This window comes from Pantherophis guttatus, chromosome 3 (genome assembly GCF_059756535.1).
Source record: "Pantherophis guttatus breed Tessera chromosome 3, ASM5975653v1, whole genome shotgun sequence".
Taxonomy (NCBI): Eukaryota; Metazoa; Chordata; class Lepidosauria; order Squamata; family Colubridae; genus Pantherophis; species Pantherophis guttatus.
Window position 1 is genome coordinate 54,698,432 of NC_142065.1, and position 22,538 is coordinate 54,720,969.

Consider the following 22,538-nt stretch of genomic DNA (forward strand, 5'->3'; position numbering starts at 1 on the left):
TCCGCACCAGCAGTAATGTGCTATAAAGTCTCTCTTCATGCAGGTCATGCATTGGTCCCAAGCAAACAGCTTACTCTGTCAATGGGTCTTTTCTAATCAATCTGTTCATTTAAATCCTATATATAGAAGAGAACAGGCATGTTAGTGCATCATCTATATGACAATCCTTGAAATATCTGAAGTTGTTGTAATCTCTTGATCATTTGTTTAGGTAAGACACTGGCTCAAAGAAGCAAATGGGTACCAGTGTATGGCACTGTTTTTCCATTTCCACTACAAAATTGGCCAATGTACTCCAATTTTCCTTCATTCTTTTCTCCAGTCATTTATGCAGATATATTACAACAGGCTAAGAATATGAATCAAATAGTATGCAGAAGCACTTGCAATCATTTTTAAGACTATAGGAATACTTTTCACTCCACCCACGGGAGTTAAATGCTCATCCAGATATTACCATGTTAACATTTCCCTATATAGTTCTATATTCTAAAACACAAAAATTTGAAAGAAGACAACTTGATTCAAATCAGTTAATGATCAGGAGGATAAGAATTATGACAGTTTCTGTTTTCAACTATCATATACCCTGAATTGGTAATTATGACAATTGTACAATGAATGTTAAAAAGGCAGGGCTTTTTTTGTTACTTCAGCCCTAACTAATTTATACAGATGACTATCTGCTATAGAGTTTTGCATACTTTGAAAAAGATTTGAAAGAAGTGCCCAGAGAGTAGAAGAAGCTTCTATGCTATTTCTTAAAACAGCCCTAACTTTTAAAGGCTCCTATATAAGTTTAAAGAGCAGCATCTTTCTCCAGGTTCACACAGAGAGCTGAAAGAGCTGGACTGCTTTAACAATAATAGTACTATACTTGTCTGATTTAAAGCACTTGCATCCAATCTTTTTCAAAGCATGCACAGTTCTATAGACACTAGAAATAAGTCTTATATAGATCAGTGAAGTTTTTTTTCCGGCTACAAAAAAAATCACAGTTGACTTCAGGGTGATTAAGATAGAGAAATTGTCACTGCTGGAATCAATTAATTAGAAGCAATGCTGCAGTTAAAGAGGGTTCATAGTGGACCTTCTCCTAGAAACATCTTTTGTGATGACTACTGTTTTAGAAATTAAGGATATCAGTTGGTTAAGATGTGAAAGACAATCAAGGGTGGGCTTGTAGTTTTCATTAAGCCTTCTTACTTTTTCTTCATTATACTACAGACACTGACAGTTCTAGGACAAAGGTTCTTTTCAGAATAGTGTTATAATTATTGGTTTCAGCAGATTTTTGTTTCCTGTTTTTTCTTCTGACTTCTCTCTATATTTTTGACAAGATTATAAGCAGAGATCATGTGAGCTTGTGTTATGAGCAATTAAATGGACATTTCCTTTTTTATAAAGAGATTGTAAACATTACATTTTAAGATGAAGGCGATACCACTTGATTTTTTTATGAGTCATGAATGAATCAAGTAGGGATAAAAAAAAAATCCCTGCTTGAAGGTTCCATTTTTAAAAAAAATATCTTTTGATAGTTTTTCCCCCCTGTGGACTCCATTAAGGGAAAAAAATATATCGTCCAGCCCGTTGTCTAGAGATAATGCAAAATGTGAAAAGCAATCATTGAAAAAGCTAATTGTTGAATACAGAGTTTCCCTTTCCTGTCCATATTGTTCTATCCTGAAGACTTCTTCTTTTGCATGGAAGGAAGTTGTCAGAGATTCCCAGAATTCTTGATTTGCTCTGTGCACCTTGGGACATGTTTGAAGTGCCATTGGGCTGACCAGAGCTAATTTCATGTAATGCCCCTCTGTTGGCTTCTCAAGGAGAAGCCAGTCTAGGGAAAGTGTTTCCACAATGGATCCATGGCATTTCCTTCCTTCCTTTTTTGTGGTGTATGATCAGTGGCAGTGGGAAGATGAAGAAACATATATTGGTGGTTTGTACATAAAAAATATATATAAAGAGAGAAGACAATAATCTATAGATTCTATTTCTATTGTATATTTATTCTGTAAATGTTGGTGTAAATTCTGTTAAATGAGAAACATATTCCAAAGTGATCAGTGAACTATTTTCATTCTCAGTGCTGTACAGATATATTTTATTGTACATTTGATATATTTATAATTTTTTAGTGTCTGATTAGTGACCACATCCTGCTGAGCTGCCCATGGGGTGGGAGGGAGGGGGTGGAGCACAAAAGGGCACTCCTGTCATTATTTCTGTGAAAATATGTAACAGTATTTCATTGTGGCATTTTGCTAAGCAGCAACTGGGGTGTGATGGGAATAAGTGTTAGATGCCTTGACCAATTGATCCATCGAGTCTCTCTGTGTTAAGACTCATATCTGCTGTTGTGCTTATCTTTGTTCTACTAGAGTTAGTTTTCTTCCTATAATATAATCTGTTTCAAGGCCATTTTGTTGCTTTTGTATGGATATTCTATGTCTGTGGACTTGGACCAAGGTAAATGTCTGGCTTATTCTGACAGGAATATTACTGAAGCGCTGCGTTAATTTGTGACCTGTGTTCAGCTATATTGCCAATAGAATGAGCCCAAAATATGGTCATGTACTGTATGCTGCTAAACTAAAACATAGAAAAGGATAATGGCGGGAGGGGATATAATCTGCTGTCCGTGTAGAATATTGTAGGGCCTGTTGCTTAACAGATGTAGGATCATATATGCCCAATCTTTGTAAAACAAATAGCCAATAGAAGTTAATATTAATAATTGCTATATTTCTGCTCACTTGATGGAATGAGCCTTTCCAGCTTGGTGCCTTCTGGATTTATCAGAGTTAAATTGCTGTAATCTCAACCAACATTACACTAACCAACCTCAAAGCTGGAAATTATGGAAAGTGAGATTTAACTCAAATAGAAGGCTCCAGGTAGGAAAGGCAGACTATTTTCTTCCATTTATCACTGGGCTACCCCTTAGCTAAACCTTATCTAGCCACTTGGGATAGGCAAAAAAAAAAAAAAATATAGCACAAACTACAGCTTTTGTAAATACAAGTATCTAGAAGAGAAATGCAACCTGTAACCTGAAATGGAACATGTCTGATAATATTCATGTTTCTTTCTAAAGAATGAGCCCAGCAATCTAAGGAAATGCTTTTAATGCTAATACTCCTACTGATTTTATGTGCTTCCAGAAGAAGTAGGAGACCATGAGAAGACTGAAATGGCAGGCAACTTCATATAGGTTCTCCATAAGATTCCAGGAATGAAGCAATGTCTTTGCAATTTAAAAGTCTTGTCTGAAATAATATGCTATACAGTACATTTCCTATATCTTGGTCCAAAATCAAATCTTATTAAATTTCTTGGCGCCAACCATATAACTATTGTCTTGGAAACAAGTTGTGGCCTCTAAATTTTGGGGGCTTCCACTTTGATCAGCCTTTCCAGCATTGGAATGATGTAGTTCTCTTATGAAAAATACCTGATGGGCAACATGCGGATATTGTAAACCATCCAGAAAGTGCTGTAAAACACTATGGGGCGGTATATAAATCTAAGTACTATTGCTTCCTGGAAGCATGAGTCGCCTGAACCATATTCATGCTTACTGTCAAAATGGATCCTATAACTATTCCTGGCTCAACGATGACATCATAAACTGGGCCCAACTTTCTGCCATCATGAGTTGATCCTTCTAGTCAATGAGTCAGTGTTCCCAAGATATACCTCGTTCTAGGTTCTAAGAAAGACTTATAAAGCAAACAATGAATGAAGATGTGATGAATCCTAGTGTGATGTTATGTGGTTAGATTATTATGAGGTGAAATGGAATTATTATGATAGAAATACAGTAAGGAGGGGGTGGCAATATTATCTGTCTGATTCTATGCAAAGATAGGCACGCTTAGTTACTATATATGGCCATGGGATGGCAGCATAGAAACTTTTTATTGCCATCTATAAGTCGTCTAAATTTTGTTGCTCACATATGGTAATCCTAAATGTGCGTCAGATTATTCTGTAAAACAAAAACATAGTGGGATTATTTTATAGTAAAGTCAGCAACATTGAACACTAATGGCAGCCTCTTGAAATCAGCTCAGCCTTCCTTCTGATAGTACCGTTTAGATGAGATGTGACTGCAGCTACTAGAATTTGTAAGCCATCACACCAAAAACTGAGTTACTTTAAGATGGTTAGTATTTTCAGACCCAAATGTTATCAGTCTGAAATTTCAACATCAGAACTGAGGCTGGTGCTTATCAGTTCTACAGTAATTCTATTCTGGATGGTTTTTTACCAGCTGATCATTTGTGCTTTGCCTCAATGTTCTAATATTCCAGTCAGCCTCATTGACTGTAATTTTGAAATTAAACACTGCTTTCAGATTACTGAAACGTTCTGCAGTTTTTACAAAACATCAAGCAAGAAAAAAACTCAACAATGCAGCAGGAAGTTAAATAGTGAACCTAAACTCTTAATGCATAATCTTCCCACACACCTCAGGTGGCTTTAAGAAGAATATTTTTAACCTGTCAAATTTTACTAGGTATTCTTTTTATAGTATTGAATGTAAGGCTTTTTAAAATCCTACTGGGTCCTCTAGGCAGCTACAAATGGTGCCTACCATAAACCTGTAGTAATACTTATTTAACTCTCTATGGTATGATTTCTTGGCTTCCACCAAGGAATTTCCATCAACCTACTATAGTCCATAGCCCTGTGTCATAGAGTATATTAGTAATAGAGAATTAAGGGAAAAAAAACCTTTTTAAAAAAAAAAAAGTAAGTCTCACATATGTCATCTTCATTTACGATCAGAAAACTGCAATATTATTGAAACTGCTGTCAGAAGAAACTTTGATTGCCTGAATCTACTGATGTCATTCAAAACATCTTTGGGACAGAACAAATATACATTGATTTTGCAGTAATCCAAAAAGACGGAGAAGAATTAAATGCTATGTTAGTCTATCTCATGAAAAAAGAGTCAGGATGAAGATAGTGTAGATTTAAGCTTATCTTGCAGCACTGGATCAACTGGCTCCCAGACTTGCATCTTGAATCCATGCTGAGAAGCTGTACATGAGGATGCTGAATTTGAGGAAGGAGGCCGCTGGATTTTCTGAATTGCCTGCACAGAAAAAAAAAACCTAGAAAACATATGGAACATGAAACTGGATGGGGGTGGGGGTGAGTGGGAAGCACAATTTGTAGTGACTTATCTCATATACACCATAGTCAGTGTAACTACTATCCCAAGCACCCTGTGTCAGCAGGATAATTCTGTTGTATGGGAGAAATACTGTAACAACCCATAGCAGCCTGCAATTAAAAGAGTTTCTTCTTTACCTTGCATTGTCTTCTGGGCTCTCTTTTTTTTGGTCCCTTGTTTCAAAAGGCGTAGGGCAGGTGTCAGCATGAGGCTCTTTGGGCCCTCTGCTGTGGCTCCGTCAGGTGATCCCACCACTGGCTGGCCCCTCCCCTCACCCTCCCCTCCCAGTCACTCATCGCCTGGCCTGAGAAGGTAAGGGCAACGGCGGGTGATGGAGAAGTGGCCGGGGCAGAGACAGAGAAAGGGGGGGAGAGGGGGAGAGAGATGTCAAAAGGGTTTTCTGGTTCCTGGTGTTTTTTAACAACTGGTTCTCTGCCCTAATGACCAGCTGGGTAGGCATAGCTAGGGAGGTCATGTGACTGGTGGAAGTGAGTGACATCGAGTTGGCCATGCCCACCCAGGTTTTGTGGCTCCCGGTGTTTTCTTTTCTGTGGGAAACAGGTGCAAATGGCTCTTTGAGTGTTTAAGGTTTAGGGCTTAGGGACAATATTCACAGGTTCTTGATAAAGAGCTATAGTGGAGAGTACCATGAATGTTTCCATGGTGTGCTACTTCTATCCAGGTTATAAATTAAGTTGGTTACCCACTCATCAAACCAATCTCAGGAAGCCCGTTTGCCTCCACATTATACTTACATGAATGTTCCTGACTCTGTTCAAAGATATGTCTGAGGAAGCCTTTTCCATCCAAGTGCATTTCCAGGGTGGCAGGGAACCATGGAGGGCATTTGGATGTAGACATCTGCCTTACCAATGGACCTCTATGTTGGTAGAAAACCATTTTGCCCTCCCATATCAGAAGGAAGATACTACTCATTCAGCTTCCTTCATAAGTGGCATCTGAAAGGCTGAGAAAAGATCCCACCAGAGGTGGATGGCAGCACTCTACACAAATCTTGATGACATCTGGCCACATATGCCCCATGTGCCTACTCTTAGTCCCCTCTGGATACTGTACTACTATCTCAAACAGAAGGCATGATTTGTTCTGAGTGCCTCACATAGGTAGCAATGCTAAGTAATTGCCTAAAATTTATTTATTTATTGGTTTGATTTATATGCCGCCCTTCTCCGGAGACTCAGGGCGGCTTACAATGTGTTAAGCAATAGCCTTCATACTTTTGTATATACCTGCTTAGTAGGGCTTTTGCCCCCCCCCCCAAGCGGTGTTCTTTTTTATACAAAGTCAGCTTATTGCCCCCACAAATCGGGTCCTCATTTTACCTACCTCGAAAGGATGGAAGGCTGAGTCAACCTTGAGCCTGGTGAGATTTGAACTTGCAGTAATTGCAGGCAGCTGGTGCTATTTAACAGCACTTTAGTCTGCTGCGCCACCAAGGCTCTTCCAAAATAAAGTTGTATAGGTTCAGACTGCACAGCCTGGAAAAAGTGATACTACTCTGAGACTTAAATAACCACAACATGTCTCTCTGCTCCCAGGATGTTGATCAAAACTCCAACAAAGCTTGTTGATTTTATTCCTTTCTAATCGCAGTTTTGTGACTTTAGCATAAAGAGTGCAAAAGACCATGTATTTTGTAAGAGAAGAGGAGCAAATCTCCAAGATATTCCAATGTTCTGCTGAAGAGTTTTAAGACAATTAACAACAAAGCAACAATGATTGCTCATTTGTACCCTATGACTATCATTAAGTGTTGTAACTTATGATTCTTGACGAATGTATCTTGTCCTTTTATGTACACTGAGAGCATATGAACCAAAGACAAATTCCTTGTGTGTCCAATCACACTTGGCCAATAAAGAATTCTATTCTATTCTATTAGCAACAAATATGATTAGGGGGCTGGAGGCTAAAATATATGAACAATGATTGCAGGAATTGGATATACCTAGTCTAGTGAAAAGAAAGACTCCGGGTGACATGATAACAATGTTCCAATATTTGAGGGGATGCCACAAAGACGGATCAATCTATTCTCCAAAGCACCAGAAGGCAAGACAAGAAGCAATGGATGGAAACTCCCTAATCAGGGAGAGAAGCAACCTAGAACTAAGGAGATATTTCCTGACAGTGAGAACAATTAATCAATGGAATGGCTTGTCTTCAGAAATTGTGAGTGCTCTATCACTGGAGTTTTTAAGAAGAGATGGGACAGCCATTTGTCCAGGATGGTATAGCGCCTCCCACTTGAGCAGATCTCCAAGTCCCTTTAAACTTTGTTATTCTGTTAATAAGTAACTTCAGGAACTACCAAGTATGTTGTTCAACAGCACAGTTGAAACAACTTTCTCTGGCCTTGTTGGGAAATGCAACTTGGAAAAGAGGGGGACTATTGTCATAGTAAAGACAGATGGCATGAAAAATACCTATAGTCCTTTGAACTATAAGTTACAGAACAAAATAATATAATTACCAGTCTTCTGAGTTAGTTTCACTCACTTACCAGCCTTGTTCTTCTCAGGGGTAATCCTGCCTATTTCCCTTTCAGTATTTGTCATTCCTTATTTGCCAAGTGTTAATCAACATTTTGTAACTAATTAACGTATGCAATTTTCATGGGGCTAATTCCTCCCTGAGGCATTTTTTTCACCCATACATACAGAAAAAGAAACTTTTTGTACTGATGCAAAACTAGGGTACCTTACATTTGTGCATGGAATTTGCATTGATAAGAACCTAGTTGATAGGATATTTGATAATCACTTATCTCCTCTACAACTGACATAACCTCAGAAGTTTTTAGGAATTATATCTGGGGCTGTTACTGTTGTTCTTCAGCATCTACTGCTTAAGGCATTTACCATATATTGATTTGCTGATCAGGAGGGCTGGCCCTATCTACCAACATTTTGCTTTGATTAAAATCTTTCCTGGTCAGCTTAACATGTTTGTCTGCTGTTCTGCTTTCTGAGGCCTATCTCAGAAAACAAGAGAGACAGATGTGTTGTTCTAGAATTTTTAGTCTTTGACAAGCTAAAGAGATGCACAATCTGACTTTTGTAAGAAAGAGGATGCACCTGTGAGATTCCAGGAAAAGATTAAGGTTTTTAATGGAGCTGCTAATTAATAGAGGTGACTTGCATCCTCATGGACCCTCCTAAGAACCTTTTCCTGTTCAAATCAAAATTGAGGTGCAGCTCCACAAGATAACAATCTAAAGCCCAGGGAGTTCAGTTTCACACACTGTTAAAGTACCCAAAGTCCTCTCATGCTGAGACTTTTCCAAACAATCTCCTTTATGACACAAAATAAACTAATGGGAGACAGGTGGGCAGGTAAACAATTGTGACAAATCTTTACTGCTAGGACAAGCATGATATCACAGCCAATTAAAAGAGGGAGAAAAACAAAGAGGAGAGACTGTAAGAACCTACAAGGTTGTTGATGATTCTCTTGGCCTTCCATAGTGCTATGTTCCTGCCTAATTTGACACAAAAAGGCTCTGGATTGGATTCTACTCTATCCAGGTCAGTGTTTCCCAGACTTGGCAACTGTAAGATATGTAGACTTCAACTCCCAGAATATTCCAGAACGCCCCAGAACATAGATTGGAGAAATCTGGAAGCCAAAGTCCACAGATCTTAAAGTTGACAAGTTTGAGAAACATTGGTCTAGGTATTCAGTCACATCTTAGAATAATTACATAGAAATAACTAAACTGAAAAGGCAGCGGCAACAAAGCAAGCTTGTTTTTTCTTGGCTAAGTGGGGTATATTTAACATTTCAGGATTTGTTTATATTTCTGGAGATTAGTCAAGCAATAATGGTATTTTTGATGGATCTGTGCTTAATCACTGTCAACATAATCTTTTCTACCCTAATAATAATTCCACTTTATTCATCCCCTTCAGCTACAGCATATCTCCATAGAACTTTTCTCATTACATATACCTAGGATACTTCTTATTGACTTATTTAATCATAGTCTTAAATAAACCTACTTGCTCCCATTAGGCAAATAAATTCTCCAAAGTCACGTGATGTGAAGTTGGTTAAAAAAGATGAAAATTTTCTCAATTTGATCTCAGTCTTTGGAATTCATGTTCCCTTATTAATGTTAATGTTAAACTTCAAAAGACATATTACAAGTAGTCCTCGACTTACAACAGTACCGTTCAAACGGCACTGAAAAAAGTGATTATGACATTTTTCACAGTTACAACCTTTATAGCATCCCCATGACCATTTGATCAAAATTTAGATGCTTGGCAACTGATTCATACTTATGACCATTGCTGTTCCCCAAGGTCATGTGATCCCCTTTTGCAACCTTTTGATAAGCAAAGTCAATGGGGAAGCCACGTTCGCTTAACAACTGGGTACTAATTTATCAACTGCAGTGATTCACTTAACAGCTGTGTGAAGAAAGGTCGTAAAATGGGGCAAAGCTCACTTAACAAATGTCTCACTTAACAACAGAAATTTTGGGCTCAATTGTGGTTGTAAGTCAAAGACCACCTGTACTTATTGCAGTATCAATCTAAAGTTCATATAATTCTATACCTAAAATTAAGCATACAGTGTTAAGGATATTCTTGGCTCATAACCGATGTTGTGGGTTATTGAGCAGAGTACCCTTTGAGTAAATGCATGAAAAGCGACTGGGAGTGGTTGTGAACAATCACAGTCAACATACAAACAAACTGAGTTGTTGTAGTCTTTTACTTTTAGAAAAAGTAAAACAAAGTCCAAAAACAATCCAAGTCATACACAGATAAGACGAGAGTTAAAAGATCAATCCAGGGATATTTCAAGTACAAAGTCTTCTTACCAGTTGTAGTCATACACAATAAAACAGTTCTTCTTGAGTTTCAAAACAGGAACAAGTTCAATATCAAAACATTCAATAAATAGTAGAAAGCAACATGTAGCTATGATCAAACAGTGATCATGCAGAGATCAGGTAGAGAGTTACAGCAAATAAGCAGGTAAAATGGTGTAGTATCCACACAAGTCATGATCCTGACTTTCCTTAAGTACATTGGCTACAGAGCTTAGCCAATCAGGATACAGGATGATGCAATACAGTCTTAAAGCAATATAATACCTTTCTGACTGCAAACATACATTGTTGGTTTATATATTGCCTGACCAACTAGTTAGACAAATAACCATTTCCTAACATACAGTATATACACAATTAGAACAGTCTACTTTTTAATATAAATAATCAAATGTAGTATTATTCATTGACTTCAAACAACAAAAAGTAACTTATGGTAGCCCCCTGTAATAATTACATTTATAGATCTGAAATAGCTAACCTAATAGTTAGCTATGGCCAAACGCAAATCAGATACCACAGTCAGGAAATGATGCTAGATGTTATGTGACTTCAACTTATGTGATGCTCAAAGCTATCTATATCCTCACAGCAGCATTAAAATAATGCAATAGGCCTTAGTTGCTCAAGGTAGATAGAAAGGAATTAGTCATTGGGTCTCTGCACTTCAAAGATGCTTTGGGTTAATCCAAGTGATGAACTAGTTTAAGATACTGTTCTAGATGCAGTTCATCCAATTCAGGGTTTTCAATTTGCCTATATACTGACAATCATGGCACATCTGCTTCAGTGTTTCTCAGCTTTGGCAAGTTTAGAATGCTTAGACTTAAACTTAAAATTACAAAGATTTAGAAACACTGCCATATTGTATCACTTTTTACTCAAACCAGAGAAATTACTGAGTATTCTTAACACCAAGCATCTTGGGGTTATCTCGGATCATGCACTCATATGTCCAGGAGAACAAATATTGATGTGATTGGGACTATAGGTTGATTAGAGGAAAGCTTTTTAATGTACACAGTACCATAAACTATATCTGCCAAAGATCTTGGTTTGACCAGTAAAGTTCCAGCTTAGGACGGATCAAACAGCAACAATAATCAACAACCTAGAAAAAATTGCCATTTTTATAGAGGGTAAGGAAGAAGAGTTGAAATATAAACAAGTGATTTCCAGCATGCTGTTGCTGCTATCACCACAGACATAATGTTACTGTTGTACAGAAAGCTTTAGGCCAGACAAGAGGCAATCCCATCACAGCAAGGTAACAAGGATGTGTAGTGGCCCAAAACTGTTTGGGGATGTAAATATCCTGCTATTGATTTATCTCTGTTTTTGGTATGGCATGCTATTACTTACAGTGCTCCAGTGGTGAAATCCTTTGCCACCGGTTCGCTGCCCACACATGCCAAATGCACACTGGTGTGCGCCAAATGCACACAACACACGTGCAATGCATGCCAAACGCATGCTGTGCGCATGCACATGTGCAGTGTGTGCAAAATGCACGCTCCATGCGCATGCACAGTGCACACTAAACACGCATTGAGCACGGAAAAACGAGGCTTGGGAAGGTAAGTAGAACAGCAAGGGGGGAAAGAGCTGTGCCGCATGATTTAGATTCACTAGAAAGCAGGGTTTTAAATCGTGCAGCACAGCTGATCGTCGAAAATACCGGTTCAGACCAACCGGTAGCTTTTTTTTTTTTTACTACCGGTTCGCTGAACTGGTAGCTTTTATCACTACCGGTTTGCCTGAACTGGTGCAAACTGGTAGGATTTCACCACTGCAGTGCTCCTAACACACCAAAATCTGTAATATAGACAGATCACACCTCCCCCCCATCACATCCCAGAGAGTCTATTTGACATGGGAAGGTTAGACTTTTCTGATTATGGGGATATATGATATGGTTTCAATCTATATTTAATGTTAGATGTAATTTATATCAATGCTATCTTGATCATCACTTTGGTCACTGATCTGTCTGGGTTTTGTATGAATAAAGTAAAAAGCTAGGTATAAGTAACCAACATGAGTTGCGGAAACTCATAAAAAACACATCAAACAAAGTTGGACATACCTTGAGCCAGTTACCTCTGGAAAATAACTATCTATGGCAGATAAGATGTACGTCCAAATCACACATTCTTTTATAACATCTGTTCATAATACAGGCTATCCTGCACTATTGCATACTTGCAACTCACCACAAGGAAAATTAGTTCCAGCTTTATGGGCCAGCACACTTTAAGAAACACATCAATTCTTATGGGGAAGGATGAAATGGGTTCACACTGCTCCCAACACATATCACTGCCTAATGAAATATGATTATTCCTTCAAGAGCAGATAGACATGGCTACAACACTGGCTTTGCCCTTGAATTAGTCAAGGTCCTTATAAATAAATAGAACTGAGCACTCTGAATAAAAAATCCAAAATGAATAGATAATAATAGTGTATTACCACAGTTACTTCTCTAAGAAAGTCTAAAAAATTTGGTAGGGAAAGATTTATGCTGAGAATTAGTATATAGTGAAGAATGTTCTGTTCTGAGAATTTTAGTTGTTACTAAACAGTCAGCTTATTGGTAGCCCTTTAATGCTATTTTACTGCTGAAGTTGCTGTACTACCCATTAATTATATTTCTCAACCTGCTGTGTAACTTTTGATTCTCTTAAAAAATATGAGTAAATGTAAATTCAAACTATATTAAAATATCAAGAGTTATGTAGGACATTATTCTAAAACTTGGAATTATAATGTCAGGAATTCGGAAGTGGGCTGAAGAATTATTTGGAGGTAGTGAAACACCTTACTTCCTTAACAGAAAATTCACTGTATCCTATTACCCACTCAGCCAGAATGAACAGAAAAACAACATTATCCAAATAAGGAGAAATGGCATCAAAATGGAAGACCCACCCTTCACATCCACAAGAAATCCTGAGTGAGCTGAAACTCACTGACCAGGTGTCTACTAGTGATAGTGACAAATCTTGCAGTCTTCTAAAACCATCTAATCCTAGGAAGACTAAATGTGTGTTATTATCCTTATCCCAGTAGGAACTATTCAAACAGGCTGGATATGGGCCAAGACTCGGATGAGGTAACAGTAGCAAGTTGTCATGTCCAGCCATAGGTCAACTGTAAATAAAATTACCAGATTAAAAAGACCATAAAAGATCAAGACTTAACTGATTGACTTTTATCGGCCCCCTGTAGATCAACCCAATTAAGGTCACTATTTACTAAAGTTAAAACTTCTGATGATGAATAATAGATGCTTGCTTACTGTGTTCATACCTATTCCTTACTGTAGTACAGCTGACCACCAAAAAAATCTTTGTTTTACAGTTATTAAAATACAAGGAGAAAGTCTTATCAAGTCTTGTGTCAAAGTCACCTGCCAGTATAAGATCAAAACTTGGATATTCTGAAGTGAATTGAGAAAATTGGTTAATTGAGTCCAGCATTTGGTTAAAAAAAATCAACATACTGGGTTACATGGATATATATAATTACAATATTGCATTTGACTAAACTAACTCCAACAGCTAACACCATGTGTATCAACACCTTCTCAGACACAATCCCATGTGGCACTGCAAACAGCATTAAAAGGGTTCACTGAGTAATCATGTAATATTATATAGTATGGGGTGCGGGCCTCCGTAACAAAATAAAAGTTTCTTTACAATCTTATGTCCTGGAAATAAGGATCATCCTTCTTTGGCCTTCTAACCAGCAATGTTGCAAGAAATCAGGAAGATTTCCCTTTGTCCCTTGCTCAGGTCTGAGAGTTGGCTCAAGACTGCGACAGTTGTTCTGTCAAAAGAGGCTCTGCCCGATAGGAATAGAATGGATTTGTCAGATCAGCTTTATAGCTAGCTTAGGTGGAGATTGGAATGATCTTCAATGGTAATAGAACTTGAGACTCAACACATGGTGGAAAAGATCACAGCAGCAGAAAAAAATTGTATTTCAATTGGACAAAAGCACTGAAATCACTGGTGAAGTGCAATTAATTGTCTTTGTGTGTGTTCCTGATTAAACTGTATCTAATGGATGTCCAGGCCAGTAGGGGTGAAGTTATTGGAGTAGATCAGATGATAAATAGTTCTCATGGGATGCTCAGTGAAATCGGTTTGAGAGCTGTGAGTGGGATCAGTTTGCCTGGAGTTGGAATTTGTAGCCAGATGGGGGAAATACCAACTTTTGTTATAATGTTTATTTGGATCTAGAACAGGTTTGGGGGAGGGCATATAAAAGAAAACAAAAATCTTTCATACCAAAGCAGTAGATTATCTGTGATGCCACAACTAGATATCTCTCCTGTCTACATGAGGTTTTTATTGAGCTTATGCCACTAGCTGGCATCAATGGAATGGAGAAGATCTGAATGAATATTTTGTCTGGACTTGCAAGGACATCAGCTGGGGAGCTTCTTCTTTCATGCTCTCCTGGAAATGGAGCTATCAAGCAGTAGAGCTGCAGTCTGACAGTGGATGCTCACTATAGCTCTCCAGGTAGAACAGAACAATCCAGTCAATATTGGCATGATTTAAATAGGCAGTCTTCACAGCAAATTGCTTATTCACTCTTATTGGCCCAACACACTGAGGAACTTTTTATTTAGTCAATGTTAATGCCTTGTCTTCTGTAACCTAAGAGGAAAGATATAACGATACCCCCTTTGCAGAGTGAACCTGAGGTTCTAGCCCACATATTCATTCAATGTCCCTCCTCCAGCAACTTCTGCCCTACCTTCATATTGTCTTTCTACCTGCTCTGTTCTTTGTCTTACCTAACATTTCCATGATGGTTGCAACATTTATGCCAGTTGCCATTATTTTAAGCAAGGAAACATTCTACATTCTAGTATTTTATAAATATATGTTTTCTTATGCTTTCTATATTGTTTTATGTTTTCTCTGTTACATTTCACTGGTCACAATCTGCAATATACTATGTCTGGTTGCTGCTGGGTAGCAATGTGGAAATAAATAAATAAAATACATATATATCTTCTAGTGTAGTGGTTTTAGTACTTTACTCATAAAGAAGGGTTTTTAAAATTTATATGTATTAGTATTCTACCAGTATCTATAGGGTGTTGCAGTTTGATCCATTTACTTTCTACTAATCATCTCAACACCTAAGTCTTGCAATCTTCTTAAAAAGTTTTTATAAAACATGGTCACCGACCACAATAAAGATACAACTAATACCAACATCTCAACCCCAGATAATGGGAATTCTGAAATATCAGAGGCAGAGCATTTTACACATTTGCAAAGGAAGAAAGGGAGATTTTGGTAAGATCAGTTAAAGGAGAATGTAGTTTGCTGTGATTCGTAAGTTTGTAATTGAAAATAAGAAACATCCTTAGGGTACATTATATAGCACATTTATGATGGAGTTGATACCCAGGAGTAAAACATACATTGTACCTATGGAAGATCCCTGGTTTATTTCCCACCACTTCCAGATGAGATGTGAAACACCTGGATTCAGTAGGCTAGATGAATAGAATAATAAAATGAAGGGTTCCAAATAATCTTGAAGATATTCTAGCCCAACGTATCCAGCCTTTGTTTGGGTAAATCTATGAAGAACAGCCCACCTCTCTTAATCTGTAGAATACCTCTTATAGTCAGAGCATTTTTCCTAATGTGCATTCAAAATCTGCTCCTTGAACTTAAACCAGGGGTGAAATGCTCCAGGTTCGGACCAGCTCGGGCGAGTAGGTAGCGATGGCGGTGGGCAGTTCGGAGAACTGGTAGCAAAAATCCCTGCCCCCGCCCCCCATGCCCAGCTGAGCCGCGCTATCATCAGTCTTTTTTTCCTTTTAAATGGCTCTGACGAGTTGCTAATCAGGCAACTCAGCTTGGATCGCCAGAGCCATGTAAAAGAAAAGAAGCTTATTTTTTTCTCCCCCCCTGCTCCCCCCCCCGCTCCCTCTCCAGTTTGCTTACCTTAGCTGCTGGTTGCAACGCTGTAATACCTGCAATCTATTGCATCAGCAAGCAACTAAATCTCTCTGCCTGCAATCAAGCCCATCGGTGAGCAGCTCTATCTGCAACTTTAAGACTTGTGGACTTCAACTCCCAGCAAAGCTGGCTGAGGAATTCTGGGAGTTGAAGTCCAGAAGTCTTAAAAGTTGCCAAGGTTGGAGACCCCTGTTCTATTGGGTAAGGTTTTTTCCCCTTTGGGAACTTTAAAAAAAATAGTTAATTGGGGTTTTTTTTAGTTGTTCTTTTTTTAGACCTAGCCATTTAAAGTTTAGGAAGTTTTAAATTTAGCTGCTTTTATATAGAAATAAAAATAAATAAAAATAAAATAATATTTGTGCAGCTTTCTGAGATTTAGTGTGTGTCTGTAGTGTTTCACTCTAACTACACAAACACACAAAATCTCACAAAGCTGTATGTGGAATTTTGTGTGTGTTAAGTGTGAAAGTTGGTTTTTTGGGGCTTTTTGTGGCTGTGTGAGGTTCCTGCTTGTTGCAGCGGTTATTTTGGGTCTAACACAGCTGCTTTTACATTGTGGGTGAGCTAGTTGTGTTGTATTGTGTGTGTGTGTAAAGTGTGAAAGTTGTTTTTTTGGGCTTTTTTTGGCTGTGTGAGGTTCCTGCTTGTTGCGCGGCCATTTTGGGTCTAGCACAGCTGCTTTTGCATTGTGGGTGAGCCAGTTGTGTTGTGTTGTGTTTTGTAGGTTAAAAAAGGGCAAAAAGTGATATTGACTTGGCCACGCCCACCCAGTCACCTTACTAAGCCCCGTCCACTAATTAAGCTACGCCCACAGAACCGGTAGCAAAAAATTTAGATTTCACCTCTGACCCACTGGATTTGCTCTCTGACCTGGTGTGTAAAGTAACTTCCTCTGCGCCATAAGCATTTATTGTCTGCAACTCACTCTTTGTACAACATGGAGTATTCCGTCTGGGGCAGGAATACTAACAAGTCAAAAAGAAACGAAATGCAAGGCATCAGTAGCAACAAGGAATCATAGCCGTTGCCAGGCAACGCAGACAGCGATCGGCTGGATGGACCAAAAGTACGGACTCACTTCTTCTCTAAATCCATCTCTCGTGTTCTTTGTCGCTATTGGTATAAAACTAATAGCGCTTCCTCTCCCGAAACGATTCAAGGTTTCAGATTTCTCATTTTCTGCATTCGATCGGGGAAGGATTAGGATCTCCTTTGGATCTTTCTAGCGCATTTGTATTACTCAGCGAAAGAGGTTTCCCCCCCCCCGTTTCCCCCGCTCCTTTGCTAGATAAAATGCAAAAGGAAACAAGCAGCGAGCCTGGCCCATAATCGCCCGCTCGCCTCGATCGCGCAAAGGCAGAAAGCATCTTGCCAGCTCCCGCTCGGCTTGCAAAACGGGCTGGGCTGGGCAGGGCCGGGCATTGACGAGCCCGAGTATCCGGGCAACGGGCGAGCGCAAACAAAGCCATTCCGAGGCAAACCGGCGGGGCTACCAAATCCGCGGCGCCGTGCAGCGAGCGCCCCCTCTAGGCTGCAAGAGAAACGCTTTGCGCTTCCAATGGCTTTTCGGCTCGGCGGGTTTGGGCTCGGCTTTGGCGTCCGGACGCCGCCGGCAACAGGTTGCTTTGTGGCAAAGAAGAGCCACGCGGGCGCCCCTGCTCCGCAGACTTCCTCTCTCCTCCCGCCTTTGCTCGCGCGGCAACTTGTGGCTTGCGCCGAGCTGCCCCTCGCGGCCAGCCCTTCCCTCGACAGCCCCTCCCAGTCCTGGAGGAGGGGAAAGCGAGGCGAGCGCACGCGAGAGAGAGCCCAAGTCGCCCGAGCGGTGCGCTCCTTCCACTCCCTCTTCGCCCTCCCACAGTTTGAAAATGAGACAGCGCCAAGCGGCCTCGGGTTGCTCCCGCTTTCTCGCCAGCGCACCTGACGCCCGACCAGCCCACCCGCCCCCTTTCGCCTCGGCCGCGGCAAGACCGCTGCTCTCCCGCTTAGACCCCACGGTCTCCGACGGGAAGCGGATCCCCCTATCGGAAGCCTGAACCTCGGTTATCCAAAGCCACCCGGACGGAGCCAGCCAAGCCCCGCACGGAGCCTCCCTGCCCCTCTGCGATTTGCGACGGCGGAACCGTTCAGCCTAAGAGGCGACTGCCGAGGATGCGCCTCGGTACATCGGTTTTTCTTACCGGCTCTTCGCCTCGTCCAGGGAAACGGCCCGGGAGCTTCGTGCTGCGCTGACAAGGGGGGTGGCGTTGTTTTGTGGCTTCCGACTGCCTGGAAGGGAAAGGCGGGGGGGGGTTGGGAACGAGGGGGAGGCAAAGGCGAGACCCGGCGAATTGGTTGCGTATCTCGGGCGGGTGCGTGGGAGAGAGAGAAGCGTGTTTACCCGAGGAGGTCTTCCGAAGTTTAAAATCGCCTTGGAAAGTCACGTCGAGCTTCTCTTCTCGACTTTGCAAGACGGGGCTCTTTAGCAACCGGCGGCGGAAAGCACAAGAGGCGTTTCTCCTAGGAATCTCTTCTGGTGGTGTTTGGTTCTCCGGTTCCTTTTCGCTTGGCCAAGGAGCCTGTGCCCTGGATGAATTGTCCGCCCCGCCGCTTCAGGTCTGTGGCCGTTTGCTTCCAGCCCGCCCAACAGGAGACATAAATCCTTCTGCTATCTTGGTTGGCCAGACAGGGCCGTTTCCTTCCACGTCGGGGCTTTGCTACCGGCTCACCGAGGCACTTGTTGCAGCTCCTCGCTGGGGGCTGGGAGGGCTTGAGGAGACTTCCTTTCCTCCCCACAAAAATAACGGCGGCCGTTCAACCCGACACCATCTCACCAGGGCACAAGACTGGGGCAGGGCCTCTCTCTGCTTCTTCCCCCCCTCCCCCCCTGCTTCTGGACCAGAAGGAAAAGGGTTATCAGAAGCACTTCTGGCCCACCTAACCTAATCTATGATCAGCTCCGTGTGTGTCTCATCTTACCGAGGGCGCAAATCAGGGAATAAGCCACCCTCCAAAACATGCCTGAAGGAAGAGATGGGCAAAGGAGAAGAGTCCGACAAGATCACGATCAACGTGGGCGGCACCCGGCATGAGACCTACAAGAGCACTTTGCGTACCCTGCCTGGGACCCGCCTGGCCTGGCTGGCAGATCCCGATGCCCAGAGCAATTTTGACTTTGATGGGAAAAGCAATGAGTTTTTCTTCGACCGCCACCCAGGCATTTTCTCTTACGTCTTGAACTACTACCGCACGGGCAAACTACACTGCCCGGCGGACATCTGTGGGCCCCTCTTTGAAGAGGAGCTGACCTACTGGGGCATTGACGAGACTGATGTGGAGCCTTGCTGCTGGATGACTTATCGGCAGCACCGGGATGCGGAGGAAGCCCTGGATATCTTCGAGAGCCCTGAGCCTGGCAGCGGGCTGGCTGGGGAAGAGACTGAAGATGAAGGGGCCCGGGAGATGACCCTTCAACACCTGGGCATGGAGGATAGGCCTCCTGGGGCCTCAGGAGGAGGAGGATGTGGCTGTTGCCGGAACTGGCAGCCTAAGATGTGGGCACTTTTTGAGGATCCCTATTCATCAAAGGCAGCCCGGGTGAGTCTGTAAGAGAGGGCAGGAAGAGCTGGTTTCCTAGGGTGGATGGGTAGGTGGGTAGGTATATGCCCCACTTCTAATGCCTAGGATACAATTGGATGCCCTTCTGATATGTAGGACTACAAGTCCCATCATTCCCAGGCAACATTACCAGTGACCAGGCACTGTATTGTAGCATATCTGATTGGGGAAGATTGAATTAATCACTTGGGTATGGGGGCAGGCAAAACAAAAAAGCCCTCCCCGCTCCCTCAGTATGTTTCTTTGCAGATTTACTACTGTAGTTGCTTTATATTTCAAGCTCTCAAAGTTTTCAGTGTAGTTCTTCACTTGAGAGTGACCCCTGCTTGCTCTACTGCTGCTTCTCTTCTCTTACTTTCCCCTTTATTTGCCGTTTCTGATACAGGTAACATGTCTTGCTCTTTTTCATTGTGTATGTGTTTTTTATTGTGCATGGTGAAGACTTAGCTGTTTTATGTTCCCGTTATTTATCAGTACTGCACACAGGTACTCTCTGCAGACGAGAACAGAGCTTATATTTAGGGGTCTCTTTGGAGGTTTGGAAAAATCTGCTTACCAGCACACCCTTGGAACAGAGTTTTTTTCCTCTCATTGAATCCAACATTAGACAGTTTGGAGAAAGCCTAATTAGATCCCCTCCCTTTGTATATTCTATTTTTCTAGCTGCAGGATTGCCAGGTGCTCTGAATTTACTAGTGGTATAAGATGTAGTGTACCTCAGAAGAGGGATAGTACTGGTCGATCCCTTGGTATTAGTTAGACATTTCTAATTCTCCATTATTAAAGAATAATAACAGGAAAATGATTTTTCCATTGAAATTAGGTAGTTAATTTCTGTACTCTGAATTAAGTTTGGTACAGAAAATTTCCTCCTAAGCTGTGAAACATCCAACGGGCTCCATCAAGAAAGATTTCATTTGTCCAAGCAATTAAATTTCTGTTGTGTCTGCATGTTTATGTACACATACACCCACACAATAAACATCAAAGAAACTTACTAGACTTACTTTTGTCCTGTATTTTTCATTCTATTCTGCTATGTGATGTTTTCCTGTCGTTTTCCCATATCTGAATTAATTTACCCTTAATATTTTCAATAAGAGCCTTGGTGGCGCAGCAGACTAAAGCGCTGTTAAGTAACACCAGCTGCCTGCAATTACTGCAAGTTCAAATCTCACCAGGCTCAAGGTTGACTCAGCCTTCCATCCTTTCGAGGTAGGTAAAATGAGGACCCGGATTGTGGGGGCAATAAGCTGACTTTGTATAAAAAAGAACACCGCTTAGGGGCTGGCCGAAAACCCTACTAAGCAGGTATATACAAAAGTATGAAGGCTATTGCTTAACGCATTGTAAGCCGCCCTGAGTCTCCGGAGAAGGGTGGCATATAAATCGAACCAATAAATAAATAAATAAATAAATAAATAAATAACATGCAAACAAATCAGCAATACCTTGCTGGTACAAATTGAGGTCTGATAGAAATCCCTGTATTAGTCTTCTATAGAGATTCTGTTTCCCTTTTTAAAAAGAAATAAACCCTTTGTGCATTTTAATAGAAATATATCATTTTTATTCCCAATCAAGCCCATATAAATTAGTAATGGACAATGTCCACCCTTCTTTGCTGTTCCTTTTTTTTTTAAGTTTATTTTTGCGATACAAGCATACTTTTTACATTCAAGAAACAAATATCCACATATATGTTTTAGAACATAGAATAACACGATTGGAAGAGACCTTGGAGGTCTTTTAGTCCAACCCGTGCTCAAGCTGGAGACCCTATATAATTTTGGACAAATGATTGTCCAATCTCTTTTTGAAAGCCTCCGGTAATGAATTTCTTGTCACATGGTATAAATACATTCTTGCCATATATTTCTGAGCTTTCCATCTTGTGTATAACACTTGGATGAAGAACATAGTAAGATTTAAAAGTGTAAACTCTGAACCAGAGGATAAGAGCCTTGGTGGCGTAGCAGACTAAAGTGCTGTTAAGTAGCACCAGCTGCCTGCAATTACTGTAAGTTCAAATCTCACCAGGCTCAAGGCTGACTCAGCTTTCCATCCTTTCGAAGTAGGTAAAATGAGGACCCGGATTATGGGGGCAATAGCTGACTTTGTATAAAAAAAGAACACCGCTTGGGGGGGGGCAAAAGCCCTACTAAGCAGGTATATACAAAAGTATGAAGGCTATTGCTTAACGCATTGTAAGCTGCCCTGAGTCTCCGGAGAAGGGCGGCATATAAATCGAAACAATAAATAAATAAATAGTTTTGCTTCTCATAAAGTTCACTTCAAAATGTGTATTCCATAGGGAGGGTTAACTGGGAAGTGCCAATAAAATTTATCCAAAATATTTTCTTTCACCTAAATTCAGACAATTTAGGCATTCATATCCCCAAAAGATTAGTTTTACATAGAATTTATAACTATTTAAGTCTCAAAAGTCTTAGATTTCCAAATTACTGTTGATCAGAAGATATAAACAGATTTATTGAAAATCATCTTCTGGGTTTTTCTGTATCACCTTTGGTTGAATCTTGCTTACTTAAGGAAAAAAACAACAACTCTGATTATTCTTCAAGGCCAGGTGATAAAAAGTTGATCATAGGTGAGAAATAAACAATTTTGCTAATAAGGATCACCGGTATTTAGCAAATGGAGAGTGAGAACAGCCTCCTTCCAGCTTGTTATGAATCCATGAAAACAGGGCTATTTCTGTTCAGTTTTCCCTCAGTAGCTAACTACCTTTTTAAATCTTTTTCTTTTTTAAAGGAAAGAATCAGTGTTATTAATTAGGAAAATATTTCAACCTGTTGGAGAAGATAAAAATAAGTGACCTAATGCCAAGGTCAGATAAAGAATTTGGAAAGAAACATGGATTTCC

The 22,538-nt window shown here is 40.6% G+C and overlaps 1 protein-coding gene across 1 annotated transcript in view; it reads left to right on the plus strand.

The window, feature by feature from the left end:
• Positions 1–17,657: 17,657 nt before the first annotated feature.
• KCNC4 (potassium voltage-gated channel subfamily C member 4) overlaps positions 17,658–22,538 on the plus strand; it is a 34,686-nt gene continuing 29,805 nt past the window's right edge. The window contains exon 1 of the mRNA XM_034414792.3: positions 17,658–19,630. Within this exon, the coding sequence (XP_034270683.1) occupies positions 18,983–19,630 (648 nt within the window). The 5' untranslated portion in view covers positions 17,658–18,982. The remainder of the gene's footprint in view (positions 19,631–22,538) is intronic.